Source organism: Pocillopora damicornis, chromosome 7, assembly GCF_964200805.1.
Source record: "Pocillopora damicornis chromosome 7, jaPocDami1.2, whole genome shotgun sequence".
In the NCBI taxonomy this organism is placed as follows: Eukaryota; Metazoa; Cnidaria; class Anthozoa; order Scleractinia; family Pocilloporidae; genus Pocillopora; species Pocillopora damicornis.
The window spans coordinates 13,353,810-13,368,216 of record NC_142676.1 but is presented as its reverse complement, the minus strand read 5'-3'; the positions used below and the strand labels follow the sequence as shown (position 1 = coordinate 13,368,216).

The 14,407-nt window shown below is 37.6% G+C and overlaps 2 protein-coding genes across 5 annotated transcripts; one reads left to right on the top strand and one right to left on the bottom strand.

Annotated features, from left to right (window-relative positions):
* Nucleotides 1-1,182: 1,182 nt before the first annotated feature.
* On the top strand, nucleotides 1,183-10,004 carry LOC113673837 (adenosine receptor A2b). Of its 4 annotated transcripts, none has more exons than XM_089212722.1 (2): nucleotides 1,183-1,275; nucleotides 8,248-10,004. In XM_089212722.1, exon 2 carries the CDS (start codon nucleotides 8,316-8,318, stop codon nucleotides 9,390-9,392), a length of 1,077 nt encoding a protein of 358 aa, XP_089068848.1. In that variant the 5' UTR covers nucleotides 1,183-1,275; nucleotides 8,248-8,315; the 3' UTR covers nucleotides 9,393-10,004. The 4 variants fall into 4 exon arrangements, with proteins under 4 accessions (XP_089068848.1, XP_089068849.1, XP_027046088.1 ...); XM_089212723.1 differs by having other exon boundaries at nucleotides 1,236-1,374; XM_027190287.2 differs by lacking the exon at nucleotides 1,183-1,275 and adding an exon at nucleotides 4,177-4,316.
* A 1,329-nt stretch (nucleotides 10,005-11,333) lies between these two features.
* On the bottom strand, nucleotides 11,334-13,623 carry LOC113673838 (beta-2 adrenergic receptor-like). Its single transcript, XM_027190288.2, has 2 exons — nucleotides 13,484-13,623; nucleotides 11,334-13,011 (listed from the first exon to the last, which is right to left on the bottom strand). Exon 2 carries the CDS (start codon nucleotides 12,925-12,927, stop codon nucleotides 11,794-11,796), a length of 1,134 nt encoding a protein of 377 aa, XP_027046089.2. The 5' UTR covers nucleotides 12,928-13,011; nucleotides 13,484-13,623; the 3' UTR covers nucleotides 11,334-11,793.
* Nucleotides 13,624-14,407: the final 784 nt, after the last annotated feature.

Here is a 14,407-nt window from a genome sequence, read left to right as displayed (position 1 = left end):
CACATATCTTTTTGCTGTAAAGTGTTTGGATCCGGTGGTAAAATTTGATCATATAGTGTGATCGTATGGGTGAGAGTAGTACACTGAGCGGAAGTCGTCGGGGTCGAGTGAAGGATTGTTGTCAGTCGAGTGCTTCACGTTTCAGTTTCGTTTGTTGTGTGGATATCGTCATGAGTTGTTTGTATGATGCCATTAGTTCTTGACTTCTGTTGAGGGGAGTCTGTGCCAAGTTAGTGAATCAGCTTCCTGCAGTTAGTCGTTAAAAATAGGTAGGCTGTAGGTCAACATCGCGCAGAGTCCCAGTCAATGGTGCGGTTACTGAGTCGATGAAGTTCATGAATGTGATCGCTGACGTCACCATTTCTCGCCGTTCACCTGTGGTCCGTTAGCCTTGTGTTGACGTTCTTGCCAATCTCTCCGATGTAGGAGGCTTGGCAGTTGGAGCAGTTAATCGTGTCAACCGCTTCATGTCCGTTTTTCGGTTCGTACTTGTCCTTGACTAATCTTTGTTGTTGGTACCTAAGTTTACCATGCGGCTTCGCGTAAAAGAGGAAAGTTAACAACCTTTGCAACAAACTTTCCGACAGTTCCGAACTCAATAGACCTTAAGTGAAACGTCTGGTTTATCAACTGGAGGATGATTAAAGTAGATAAGTTGTCGAAGCGAAGTTTATAGTATAACGTTTAAGTGGTGCCCCTGGCCTTCGTCGGAGAACTTTAGCCGCGCGAAAGCTGGCACGTTAATTAAAAGTGGCTTTGGGAGTCGATTGTTTTCGCTTGCCGAATCGAATCACAGCACCAGTTAAAACCCACTTAAAGGCTAACTTTGATAGAAGTTAATCCCCCCTGAAAAGAATCTAAAAAATTCCAGTTGAGTGTTCACATACCTTGACAAAGCTCTTTTAAATATTCTTGCAAAGTATAGAACCGGGGATCTGTGACAATTAGCGCTTTCATACATTGACCTAAAATGGATTGAACGATTTATAACCTTTGTTATACCAATACTGTACAAGAGACCAAAGGAGCCATTAGCAGCTGGCCTTATACTTGACCTGTAATGATAAGACACACATAGGAGGTGTGTGAAGGAGATAATGAATGTGGTCAAATTACTATCAAGGGTTTAGCCTTGTATTGTGATGCATATTCTATAATTTGTGTTTTTGAATAAAATTTAACCTTGTGAATACTTTACCAAGTTGCTAAGAAGATCATAATTAATCAAATCCCAGAAAGTGACAAGATAACATTCTCCATCGGCTGATTATTGTGGTACGTATTTATGTACATACGTCGCGATCTTTTTTGAAGGTTTTGAGGAGAACAGATTGTCCTCTTTAAACCACGTTCTGCATAGCAGGGTCAGTTCTTGTAAGTTCAAATGTTTTTGTGTTTAATTAATCCTTTATTATTAACGTAGTGTGTGTGATTCATGAGACACACGAAGGACCCGGTGCACAAAACATTCGTAGTTTAAACATTGGAGAAGGTTTAAAACAACTATAGTGAAGAGTGCTTCACTGAAGTTAACATATCGATCCGAAACGACAACTGACTCACTTTGTGAGTATTTAATCAATCGTTCACTGCCTATAATAACTGAACATTAGTCGCGATACACCGGCTGTTTTTTCTGCGAAGATGAAGAATTGAATAATCATCCTCAACGTGGTGTTTTAAGAGGTGAAAATGACTGGAAAGTGCAATTGACATACAAGTTTTGGAGCTGTGAAGTAAGTTGTTTGTTTGCTGTGTTTGCATAGTTGATATAAGATGTTAATTGGATTAGTCGATGGTGACCTTCAAATCTCTACCATTTAATTATCGATTCATTCGGGCGAAAGATGCGGATGTACGGCCTCACACTGACACATTTCAGAAATGTGAAATCATTCAAAAGAGCCAAATAAGCGTCAGTGGATTCTCTAGGACTGTTACAGTGTTGTCCAGTGTAAGAGACTATCACATAAAGGCTATGTCTAATCGTTATTAGTTACTGGTTACAGTTTTCTGAACCTTTCAATAACGCGAATTTTAGGAATGAAAGACGACTGAATGTTACTCCGGAGAGCTGAATTATACCTCAATCACAATTTAGTAGTTTTGATAGAATTCAAAGGTAAAGTCATTTTTCATTTTTCGTGAATAAAGAGCCCGGTACTTTTTACATTACATGCGTTACTCAAGTGTATTAGGGCCTGCCGTTTTTATCATGGAGATGGAGCTTTTAAAGAATCCGTCGGTTGGTTATCGGTCGTATGAAAGTATTACTTTTAAACTGGAACTTTCAACATAGTTTTATTTGACGACAATTTCTTTGAGGTGTTTCCTCAAATATTCCAGTTTCGATACGTCTGTTCCATTGCAAATTAAATATTTACAGCTGTCAGCGTATTATGCAAAGATTTACATGAAGTTGCGCTTTGTTGGTTTAAATAGATGCGCGTTTTTCATTTAATTTCAAACATACATGCGCAAGGTGAGCTTAATACTTCTTGAACTATTCTATGTTACTGGTCCACTCCGATTACTGGCTGAATCTTCCAACACCAACTGAAATAACTAATCAGATCTGTAAGCTGACAGTGTCCTTATTTACAACATCGATTGTACGATCTTTTTTGGGGAGAAAATATTGAAGGTTCTTTTTCACACTAACTGCAGGAAGCTGATTCACTAACTTGGCACAGACTCCCCTCAACAGAAGTCAAGAACTAATGGCATCATACAAACAACTCATGACGATATCCACACAACAAACGAAACTGAAAGACTGCAAGCTAGTTGGTCACGATGATCGCTCTCTATTCCGTGATAGATGGTGTGCCTAAAAACGAAAAAGTAACATGAGCCTTCTTTATTATCTCATTGTAGTGTTCTGTTGCATGGCTGGCAGATTTACAGAGTATTTTCGGCTATTTTTAGCGAACTGAAGTCAGCTGCAAAGTTTCTCTTTATCAGCAGCTATTTGAATCATTCCAGAGAAGAAAAGAACTTAAAAAAGGCTGCACTGAAGAGTTTTGTATTCACTAATTGATCTTGATGTGCATGCACGCCTGAAGGAGTGGATTAAGAGAGGTTTTTTGGCCATTTACTTGCAAATGAAGCTTTACATACCACAGTCCTCGGGTGGACTGTGTCTCGTGGGTCGGTTGAGCCACAGACTCTACCTATGACAGCCTATTTTTAAGGTAGAGTTTTTACCACTGTTATTTGTTTGTAAAGTGGAAAATGGGTAATGTTGTGTGAATGTTATATGAAAACAAACCGAAATCATAAATGTTTTATCAAGTTTTAGTGGGAACAATCTATTTTTCTGCAGAATAATTGTCACAACAACAAAAAATTTCTTTTTTTGAGGTATAGGCACTGGATATGTTTAATGTGAACTAATGGAAAATTGAAAGTTCCGCAATGTGTGTTGAGAAAAATGACAGCTTCATTTGTCTCATTTGGTTGTCTAAAAAATACTTTTGCATGGCTCGTGGTAACCAGATTTTACTGAGTTTTTGGGGGTCTGCTTCATCACCTCTGCATTTGTTTGTGGATATTGGTTACTTAGATTCTCCCAAAATTAAAATGAAATACCTGTTACGAGTTACATTAGCTATCATTGCACAGGCAGAGTATCAAACCCCGGTTTCTAATCTGGTAAATGAAGAAAGTGACAGATGTTAAGGAAGATAGCCCTGTTCATGGGCGAGTGTTCCTTTTTTTACTCCATTTTCGGGATTTCACTGTAACAGAAAGGATTGATGCAGCTAAAAGCCTGCCCACAAGTCATTGGAACACCGAAAAACACGCAAGAGACGCATTCTTGATATTCCTTTATACAGTTGAGCCGTATTAAGAGGGCACCCGCGGGGAGTAGCTAAATTCAGGTTCCTCAGAGTAGAGATATTTTAGAAAAAAAATTATAAACAACGCCACATAGTGCCATAAATGACCTCTTAATGAACAGAATCTCGCTCGGAAAAACTACTTACTTTGAATTTGGGTGAGAAAAATAAATTGAAATTACTTGAAAGATTGTTCTTAGTTTTATTTAAATTCTCCTACGTTCAGTGACTGTACAATACAGATAGAGGACAACAAAAAGAAGCCGTTGGCACTCAGTAAAGCGTGATCACGACTGCTTGATGGAGGTGACCGCTTAATAGAGGAAACAAATTCAGAAATTTGGGGAAACAAATTCAGAACTTTTGACCACTTAATACAGGGTGACCGCCTAATACGGTGCTGCTCATACAGGTTCAACTAATAACTTTGGCAGAACATTCCGCTCGGTACTGGTAGCCATGGTAATGATCAAGGTAATGATCAAGGAGTTTTAATATAAATATTTCTATTTGTCCGTGCTTTTCCAGGTGAACGATCCCATCTCCGTTGTCTCAATTGTGGCTAGTTTTCGGTTTTTTTTTCCCTTTCGTTTGCATAAACATTTAACTCTGGATAATTTGTATCCCTTTCTTTTCCATAATAACCCCAAATTTTATCGCAGCGTATTAAAAAACATCCACTCATGAATAAGTGTTTTTCGACACTACACCCACATATATGTGGTGTTATAGAATATGCATAAGCTTTACTCTTCGTAACTTTTGGCGATAATTTACAGTAACATACCGAGGTGTTTACGGAAAGTTTTCGACATCACTATTCCTATTTTTTTTATTTATTTCGTAAATAAATTGTATTGGATCTGGTTCCTGTTTATGTATCATTTTGCGCAACAATTGATTGAACAAAAAGACTAATAGTCCACTTATCGATCCTTTTGACGTGAAAACATGGTGAGCCCCTCAACTTCTCCTATTTGCCTATCAAGATCTCTTGATGCAACAGTGAGTTTATTTCGTAAGAAGTCTTGCGACACGTGAAATTTCAGCTTTGAAAGTCTCAAGTGAGACGGGAGCTAAATTTTCAAATGTAAATTACAGTATGGAGAACATTAAGAGGACTGTTCTATTGTTTTCTTGTACTTATGTTCTCCGTATGTTGGATATAATGCGAACCAAAACAATTTTTGTTTACTCAAGCACCTTTCAACGTTAAGTGGGTCAGTCAATCCATTCTATTTTTCTTTTATTTCGACTGTCGAAAATTCTTTTTTGGAAAATTATTTCGTGATTCAGAGATGATGATTAAGGGTTCCGTTTTTGCTTACCGAGTTATTTCTTGAGCATTAGGTTTTATCGGTTTGTTTCAGGACTTACAGGCTGATAGTGACGGCATATTCATTTTTAGTTTCACCTGTGTAAATAAACGAGCTCATAACATAAGCTTGCTGAAGTGCGGACCAATACAATGAGATCTCACCAGTGACTTGATTAGACACTAATATGAAAACCTTTCATATTTGCGATGTTGTGAAGGTTTCAGTTGACAGCTACATCCTAAGTGAGCGGCACCAAACCACACTGGTCATGTTATGAGATAAACATATCCTTGGGAACTGAGATTTGCACGAAGAGGAAAGGGTTGAAGAGTCCTCGTAATGGAATCTTGCGGAAAATCCATTGGTAAATATAGTGTTTTTCTTAAGCGGCGCCAGTAATTGTTACTGAAGCCTAGATATAATGCATAATACTTGTGTTTTAAGCCTTTTTTAGAAAAGGAAAACAACTTTTTTCAAGTTAATTGTTGAAAGGAGGATACACAAACTGTTAGAGGGAAATTTGAAACCATGCGAAATTCAAAAAACATTTTGATCAACTTTTTACGTTACACTTAACAGGAAAAATTATCTTCGCCTCAGAGAAGATAGAACAATGCTGTCTCTTACGGTTAAGAAAAAAGTTCGAAGCAAACGCCATTTCACGCATATTGTCTTTGTAAAAATCTATGGTTGTCTATGTCTTCAAAAGGAAATAGCGAAGACGTTCCAGAAGACTGTTTTTTAGGTTTTCAAATAGTTGATGCAATAGCGAGGGTAAGGGTAAGCAATGTAAAGGAAGACCGTAAATAATTTACATAAATTCAAGAAGAGGTTGTCGAACCATTTTAACAGCTTTAAAAAGTGTTAGGTAGAGATCTATTTTACAATGGGTTTTTGTCGCCAACGTGTCTTAATTCCTCGTCATAATCTGATATAAGAGCCATGCATACACAATTGTGGGCCTAATGTTTATGTTCGTCTTGACAAACTTGCCGGATAAAGGATATGCTGTTTTATTTCAGTTTAAGGAACTAAGTGAATCATTCGATGATAAATATGTTAATTATTTCCTTTTATCTGTCACGGGGAAAACCAATGGTCAAAGCCAGGAGAATTTTTTTTATGTTATTTGCAGATCTATTTTCTTATGAGCCTGAATCGGTAGGCTCAGGAAGCTCTTCGATCGCGGCATTTTTTCATGGGAGACGTGTCTTATTAGACTTCATGACATAATTGTTCCGATTATCGTAAGGAAAAGGCGGATCACCGGGATGAAAGGTTGACGGTTTATCTCACATAATCCTTTCAGCACACCCATCTGGAAGTAAAATGTCAGCTGAATAATAATTACGACAAAAACCAAACCGCGCGCTCCAAAGTTAACACATCCGATCGTTTAACTGGATGTCCAATGGAATCGTTTTTAATCGAGCAGTCGGGCACTAGTAGATACATAAGGGAGAAGCTAGCTAGCGAGATGTCAATAGTGATAACTTAGAAGATAATTGTTCTAGGAACTCTATCATCTATTTTTTACACCAACTAAGGGGTTTTTCAGTTACAATATACAGGATACATTTTTACAAAGAGCCGGTTGTATCTTGATTTTTTTTATTTTCAAAGCTCAATCAGCTACTTTTCTCAATTTCTTGAATACCGGATCATTGATCGTCAGAACTTTTGTTGCACCTCAAGAGACCTCATGCAAATTAGCTATTGTCTTATTTAGTCGAACCATCAGAGCCATAGTTGATTTTCAGGCGTTCAGTTGCAGTTCTTAGCTTTGATTTGAATGAACTGAACTTTTCAAGTTCAATCTATTTATATAAGGTAATTGAAAATCCATTTAAACTGAAATCAGTTATCATATGTTGTTAGCGCACTTCCTTAGAGGAATTGGTGCTCGCAAATACTAGCCGAAGAACGTCTCGAAATAATCAATCTAATAAAAACGTCTTATACCAACTGGAGACATAGGAAAATTAAATAAGTTTTTTCTCGAATATTTAAGGAACTCTGCTACTGCGGATTGTATGTAGCCTCGCTGGCCCCTCAATTTACTGGATGATTTTTCCCAAGATATCAGTCATAGATTGATTTCTGATAAACCTTTGAAAAATAACGATAAACTTTTTCTCTTCGTTTCACTTTAGAAATGATTTACAGGCGGTGATAAGAAAGGGTGACTGTTTGAAATTATCACTTTTTGAAATCTCTGTATCGTTCGCACAGACTTAGGATGACTGGCCAGTCGAGTAGGTATAAATCACCAGAAGTAGCAGAATGACAAATAGGACTAATCAAGATGGCAGACAAATTTTCTTTGACCTGAAGTACAAAGGCCTGCTTGAGTATTTGCGATTGTCAGCTAAGTGTTTAGGTGGGTGCACCTTTTATCAGGAATTCACTGCACATTCGTTAAAGCGAAATGAAAATGTTTATGCAGAAAGTCGAAGCTGAGATGACGTACACTTGTTACATGGTCGCTGGTTGAGGCAATTATCATTCTGATCAGTTAGATGTACCAACATCCTACTCATGCAAGACACGAAAAAATCCATCAACACCGGTTCTGCTACTGAAGTGTTTCTTTCTCGAGTTTAGCTCCTTTGATAAGATTTAAAGAATAAAAAACGAGACAAAAAGTATTCGTAACAGAAACTGTGGAGATGAAACACAAAGTACATCTTGCATAATGCACATAGAAGTAACTTTAAAGATGATTAAGGGGAAGGATTTCAAAACAGTTAAATACACAATACATAGTTTCGGAGTAAGAATGATACAATCTCCACTCTGATTTGGTCCATTATCTTAAACAACTGTTGAGGAAAATGTTGAGGAATATCATCTGATCGATCGCGAGTTCACTTATTCTGTACATAGGATAATAAGGGATGGTTACCTGACTCGCAGCATTCTTTGGAGACTGACCAAATCGTGCGATCTTGGATTGTTATATTCTTATCTACATTTGTGATCATGAAGTTTGGGCACGGCCGGTAGTCTGTTGAAAGGCAAGAATTATTGAGTTAACTTAAATCGAAGAACTGCTTGCTTCTCACTTACAATGACTTTTGTTTCAGGTTGCCTGTCAAACAACACCGCAAACCTCTCATTAACTGATGATGGTAAAACTGACGGTTACTTGAAGATGAGTCATCAGCTTCTCATTCCATGGGCCGTTGCGTACTCTGCCGTTGCTGTTGTTATCCTGTTTGGTAATATTCTTGTGATCGTATCATTTGCAAAGAAGACTATTCTACGATCTCACACCAACTACTTCATTGTTTCATTGGCAGCAACTGACACTTTCGTTGGATTGATCTCCATTCCATGGTGGATTATTGTTCTGTTTATAACTTATAAAAAAGAGACATGGTTTACATATTTGCACGATATCTGGGTAATATTCGACATCCTAGGAGGTATTGGTTCAATATTGCACCTGGTTGCCTTAAGCTGGGATAGATTTTGTGCTATTGTCTGGCCTTTAAGCCATCGTATTTACACCGGCAGACGTTATTTGCTTATTTTAGCCTTGATTTGGTCGGTTACAATCCCAGTTGCAGTATGTTCTAAACCGGGAATGGCATCAGCACCGAAGGCATACAATGTTACGGTCATAGTTGTCTGTTTCTTCATTCCACTAGTTATCATCTGTGTCTCACAAGCTTTTTTAGTAACTTTTATTCGAAAAAACAGAATACAAAACTTTTACAAGCTTAGAAGGAGTATTCGAAAAGAGGTCCGCGTTGCTAAGACAGTGATAATGATGATCGCATTATTTATGATTGGTTGGCTTCCTTTCTTCACACTCTCCTTGGTGACTTACATCAGACCGGAGGTGCAGCCATCATGGCAAGCAATCTGCGCCGTCAAGTTTCTCCAGTATGGAAACTCGGTTGTTAATCCAGTTCTGTATGCTCACAAATTTCCTCATTTTCGCAAAGCCTTTTCAGCCTTACTTTGTCCTTGCCGCGAAGTTACCAAAAAGGTGCGCAACGTTGGAGAAACTTTTAGAGCAATAATGTATTCCATGATACCTGGTTCGATTCGAAATAAAACTATTCATAGGTACTTGGCAGACAGACGGCTTGGAGATAATAAAGCAAATAGCTCAAACATAGATTCATCAAAGCAAAACTCATCAAATGACACTGCTCCAATTGGTGAACCCTCTCTTGAGGAAATCGAGCTTTGTGAGAGCCACCTAAATATCTTTCCTTAAAAAGACATCAACATTAGTTATTGACGAAAGCTTCTTGGTATGTTCCACAGTAAAAGGAATTATTTTATCGTGTAACATCGTCATTAGGTTTAGCTTTGCTTTCGTTTAACAAATTCAGTGGCTGAACCCCAAATTAGAACTGATAAAAAAAGCGTGGTAAGGAGAAATCTGACACGAGCAAAACATAAGAGCGATCGGGGATCTATAAATATATTCACCGCCTTTCACTTCAGCATTAAACGCTTCATATATGTATTTTCAACACAATTCTTAAATGGCTTCGTTATATTTGACCAGCAGTTTTTTTAATGGATCGTAGTTGCCATCCTTATTCATTCTTATCCTTAAAATTGGGTTGGAGTGCCAAATTATTTCTCAACATGAGATCATGAGATCAATTTTTATAACAATCAAGGCTACCTTAAAAACACTGAGCCTTCTTAAAACAACCTTTCTCGATGAGTTTTGTGCCTTTAACACAAAAACGGGCTCCGTGAACCCTGAATAATAATAAACAAATCAGACCCATCCTATATAGATGATTTAAGATGACTCTGAACCCTACGTATACATACGTCTTTTAAACCGATTAAAAGTTCGCGACAATTTGCTGGATTTACCTCAGGCATATTTGAAAGGGAACATTAAAAACAATTTTCTATTGTCAATCCACCAAGAAAATTGGGATTTCAAGTTAACGAAACCACTTTGCGCTACTTTAAGGCGTGGGCCAGTTTGTGCTCGCATGGTTGAACAACAATTCTCAAGTTGTCCACCTGAAAGGCAAAGTGCGAGAAGAACTATAATATTCTGCTAAATCTCCCAAATACAAACATGGAGTACGACAAAAAGTATCGTTTTGTCACAGTCGCTACGCATTAATGTGATATCAGCCTGGTTCCATAAGGCATTCTGTATATGTACAAATCTAAACATCTCTGCGCATGACGTCTAGAATATTTACCAGGTTAATTTATGGTATAAAAATGCCGAATGTTTCGTGATAAAGCCAACTCATCACAAACTAAAGCCAAGCGTTTAATCAACGAGCAAAGAAATTAGAGAGAGAAAGGAAATGTCAGAAAGTTATTTCCGTCGATACGGGGATATTATAAATAAATTACACGCGCGCTACAACTGGTCGTTTAGGAGCCGTAAGTATCCCTGTTGATTTTAGTTCGCAGTGGCGTACTTTTCCTCTTAGTCGAGTCTCTACTTAGTCTAGGATCAATGCATTCTCTTAGTCAAGGGGCCAAAAATTTCTTCAAAATGATTTTTAAAAATTTCCGAATTGATTTCTAACTCGCATTGACGCGATTCGCGCCTGTTATCGCTACATACTCACCATACTTATATTTTTGACTGCGGCCTGCTTTGTCATGTTCTCAGTCATACTGAGGGTCAGAAATAAGTACTTTGTTTTTTGCCCATTTTTTCAGCATAGGATTTCAATTGCAATTTCAGGTGAACTCAAGCTCTTGGGTGACTCAAGAAGTAGGGAAAACACTCGACCACGTCCTGCAGCTTCCTAAGTGCTGGACAACAGAACAGAGCACACTCGAGACTTCTTTGTTTGTTGTAGAGACAGTTTTTAAATCTTTATTCGATATATGTTTGTTTTATTCCTTTTTTAACCGTCACGACGTCGACGTTTTCTCAACAACCAATACGAGAACAAAGCATATGCAGAAGATATGCAGCAATATTCATTGCATGGCTATGAGATGATATTGAGTCAGTTGTTTTTCGACCTGTATTGATCATTTGCTTACCTTTAAGGATACCATATCAACAATACAGTCTTTTATAACCAACTTTAATTTTAGTTTTATGTACCTGTAACTAAATAACGAGTCAGGTGACCCCCCGATTATTTATTACTGACTTCCAATCAGCATATCAAGAGTTTTAATGTTGCATAGTCTCAGAAAAATATGTTCCTAGCGAACCCGAACGTAGCTTACTCGACAAGTAGCGAAACCGGCTGTTACCCTCTGTAACAGTCTTTTTTTAAATCTTTGAAAAGATTTACCTGACTACATCTTAACAACTAAAAAATCGTTTAAAACCTTTTCAGGAAATAAAAGAAAACTCTTTGAAGCTAAGGAATATCAAAGAATTACTAATTGAAAACAGCAAAACCATCCAATTTTAGGAATGTACGGTTTCCAATTTAGACCATTGATTCTCTTTTCGATAATGAGAATAGCAGGCGATACCATGCGAGGAAAATAATATTGGTGCAACTTGCCCTCTTGTAGTAGCTTGGCACTGATATTGTCCGTTATTGTTTTGCAGAGAGAATATTGTTTGTAGAAACATTTAAATTCAAAAGTGTTCCTTTTAACCGGAAATGTTACAATGATACTGCTTTTGAGCTACTGCACCCCAATGTCGTTGACTACACCATAGATGTAAAAGTCAAGTTTTTAGACTTGCGAAAAGGTCTTGACGTTTTTCCTTTGCTCCCTGACGTCGATGATTTCATCAAGGGATCTGCTGAGTTGACAAGCAAAGAAAAGCAGTGAAAGGGAGGGTTGTCGATGAGTCGGAATCTAACTAAAGCTATGTCTTCATTTGAAGCTAAAGGATACTCCGGATTTTCTAAATAATTAGTTTTTTGACACCTCAACCAATGACCACACAGCTCCACGAATGCTTGGTAACAACCAGGGATCCTCAAGGTGTATATGATAGGATTTGCAAGCGAACTACTGTATTGAAGTACCTTGAACACAAGAATAAGCTCGTATTCAATATCAACACATGAATGGCACGCCCAGTATGCAAAATTCAGGCCAAAGAATGGAGCCCAAGCGACTATGAAACAACCAATGATTAATAATATCGCTTTGGCGAGACGAGTGTCTTTCTCGGCGCTCTGAGTCTGACGGGTATTCAGTCTAACACTTTTTAAAGCAATGAAAAACATGGCCAAGTAGACAAAAAGGATTACTGTTAAAGGCAACACAAAAGATACCATGGAAACAAACAGTGTATAATGGGGCCATCTAGAGGCCTCCGTCACAGTTATACAACTCAGTGCTACTGATATACTCCAAACGAGGACAATAAGACAGAAATATGGCCTTTTGGAGGATACACGATGAAGAAATGGCCAGCCAACAGCATAAAACCTTTCTATACTTATCATCATTAAATACCAAATAGATGCTGTTGCGCCAAAAACATCAATAGCATTCCATAGAGTGTACACGAAATTAGGAAACTCCACTGAATTTGCGAGGATGTAGATGAACGAAGGTATTCCAACACTACCCACTATGATGTCAGAAAAGGCGAGACTCATGAGAAAATAAACAGCTCGAGTATGTAATTTCCGTTTTCTGAGAAAAAGTGAAGCAGCAGTAACGTTCCCCAGTACAACGCCAGTTGAAATAATCGAAAATATAATGCAAAATGTAATTCTGATGGCGATGCTCAGACGGATCAGTTCCTGGATAGGTTCTGAAGAATGAGTTGTATTGAAGATGTTTGACCAGTTAACGGATGGCAACTCGGTAGAAATCGTCATTTCTTTCCTTCTTGATAAACTGCCTTTGGCAAGAATGAAGTGAGTTTTTTGAACCTGACTTTATTTGGTGTCCTCCTGTTTTTTCTAAACAATAAGCGGGCAAAATATGTCATTTTTTAAAAAACAATTCATCAATTTTTATATGAATAACATTTCCTCACATTCCCATCCCCATAATCAAGAAAAGTTTCTGTTATTCCTTTTTCTGTTAGTCAGCCACATCCTCACTAATATTTTCCCTAAAGTGTTAATCGTGGAGGCTTGTTTGTCCAATGCAGCCGGAGTACTGATTGTGCTTAAAGATTAATTTATTCACATTCTACAACAGTTACAGCAAATAAATTGAAGGGGCTTTAACGATTGAAATTTGTCAATATCCTGGGGAAAAGAGACCGTAAAATCAGTTTTCGTTCTTTGAAGAACATGGTAAGGAGGTTATGTATTGTATACCCACACTTATTGTATACCCACACTTAATTTTTTTTTCGTTAACTGACTGATTAGTCCTTTATAACTGAGTTCAAATCTGTGTTGACTGCTAAAATGTTTTTCTTACCTTAGGGTGGTTATGAGGAATTCTTACATTGCCTCCCTAAACCAGAGCGAAACTTGAATTTGTAGCCTTCGCCTACATCACACCCTGTTCATTGTCACTAAGGAATCATGGCTTTCTTTTGTGCTTGAAGTAATAAACACTGTCTTACTTTGCAGAAAATAAACAATTATGGCAAACAGAGAGGCAGATTAAGGAAATCTAGAACTTAGCTCTTTTAACAAGATGCCACCGGAGCTAATTTGCGAAGCTACTGTCTGGCGTACGGGCTCTCGTTTTTATCGCCGATTTGCTCGAAGAAATTTGTTATAATTCCGAAATGGAGAGCTGTAAATCAAAATCTTGAAATAGACGTTATCAAAGATTCTATTATCACTTCCAAAGGGAATTCAACATCGAGATGTAGATTTTTCTTAGTTATAGGTTATTAATTAGTGGAGAAAAAAGACCGATGCGAGAAGAGCAAATCAGCTTTATCGTTGCCGGGTTGTTCTTTGTGTTGCGATACCTTTTCAATTTATATTGGCAAATAAACGCATTTGTTCAACCGCAACTGTCATTTACCAACAATGTAAACTGTCCACAACCTTCAACTTTATGATTATTATTACATATTTCAATTTTGTGGTAATTAAGAAGCAATTTGGAAAAATGCTTGCCTCGATTAGATTCAATTTAACTGGAAAAAATGCGCTTGAAAAGATGTATGACGAGATTCCCACAAAACAAGCTTTAAGTAATTTTATTCTACCAGAGTCTTTTAAAATTGTTAAATAATCTTACCAAAAGATGCCGTGCGAAAACTTTGATCTAACCGTTTTTAGATGATAACATACCCGTTCTTATGTAATAACTATCATAGGAAGCTCAGACGAGATGTAATCAAGCGCTCTTTGATTTCTTAGCATAAATGCATAGGGGGTCAAA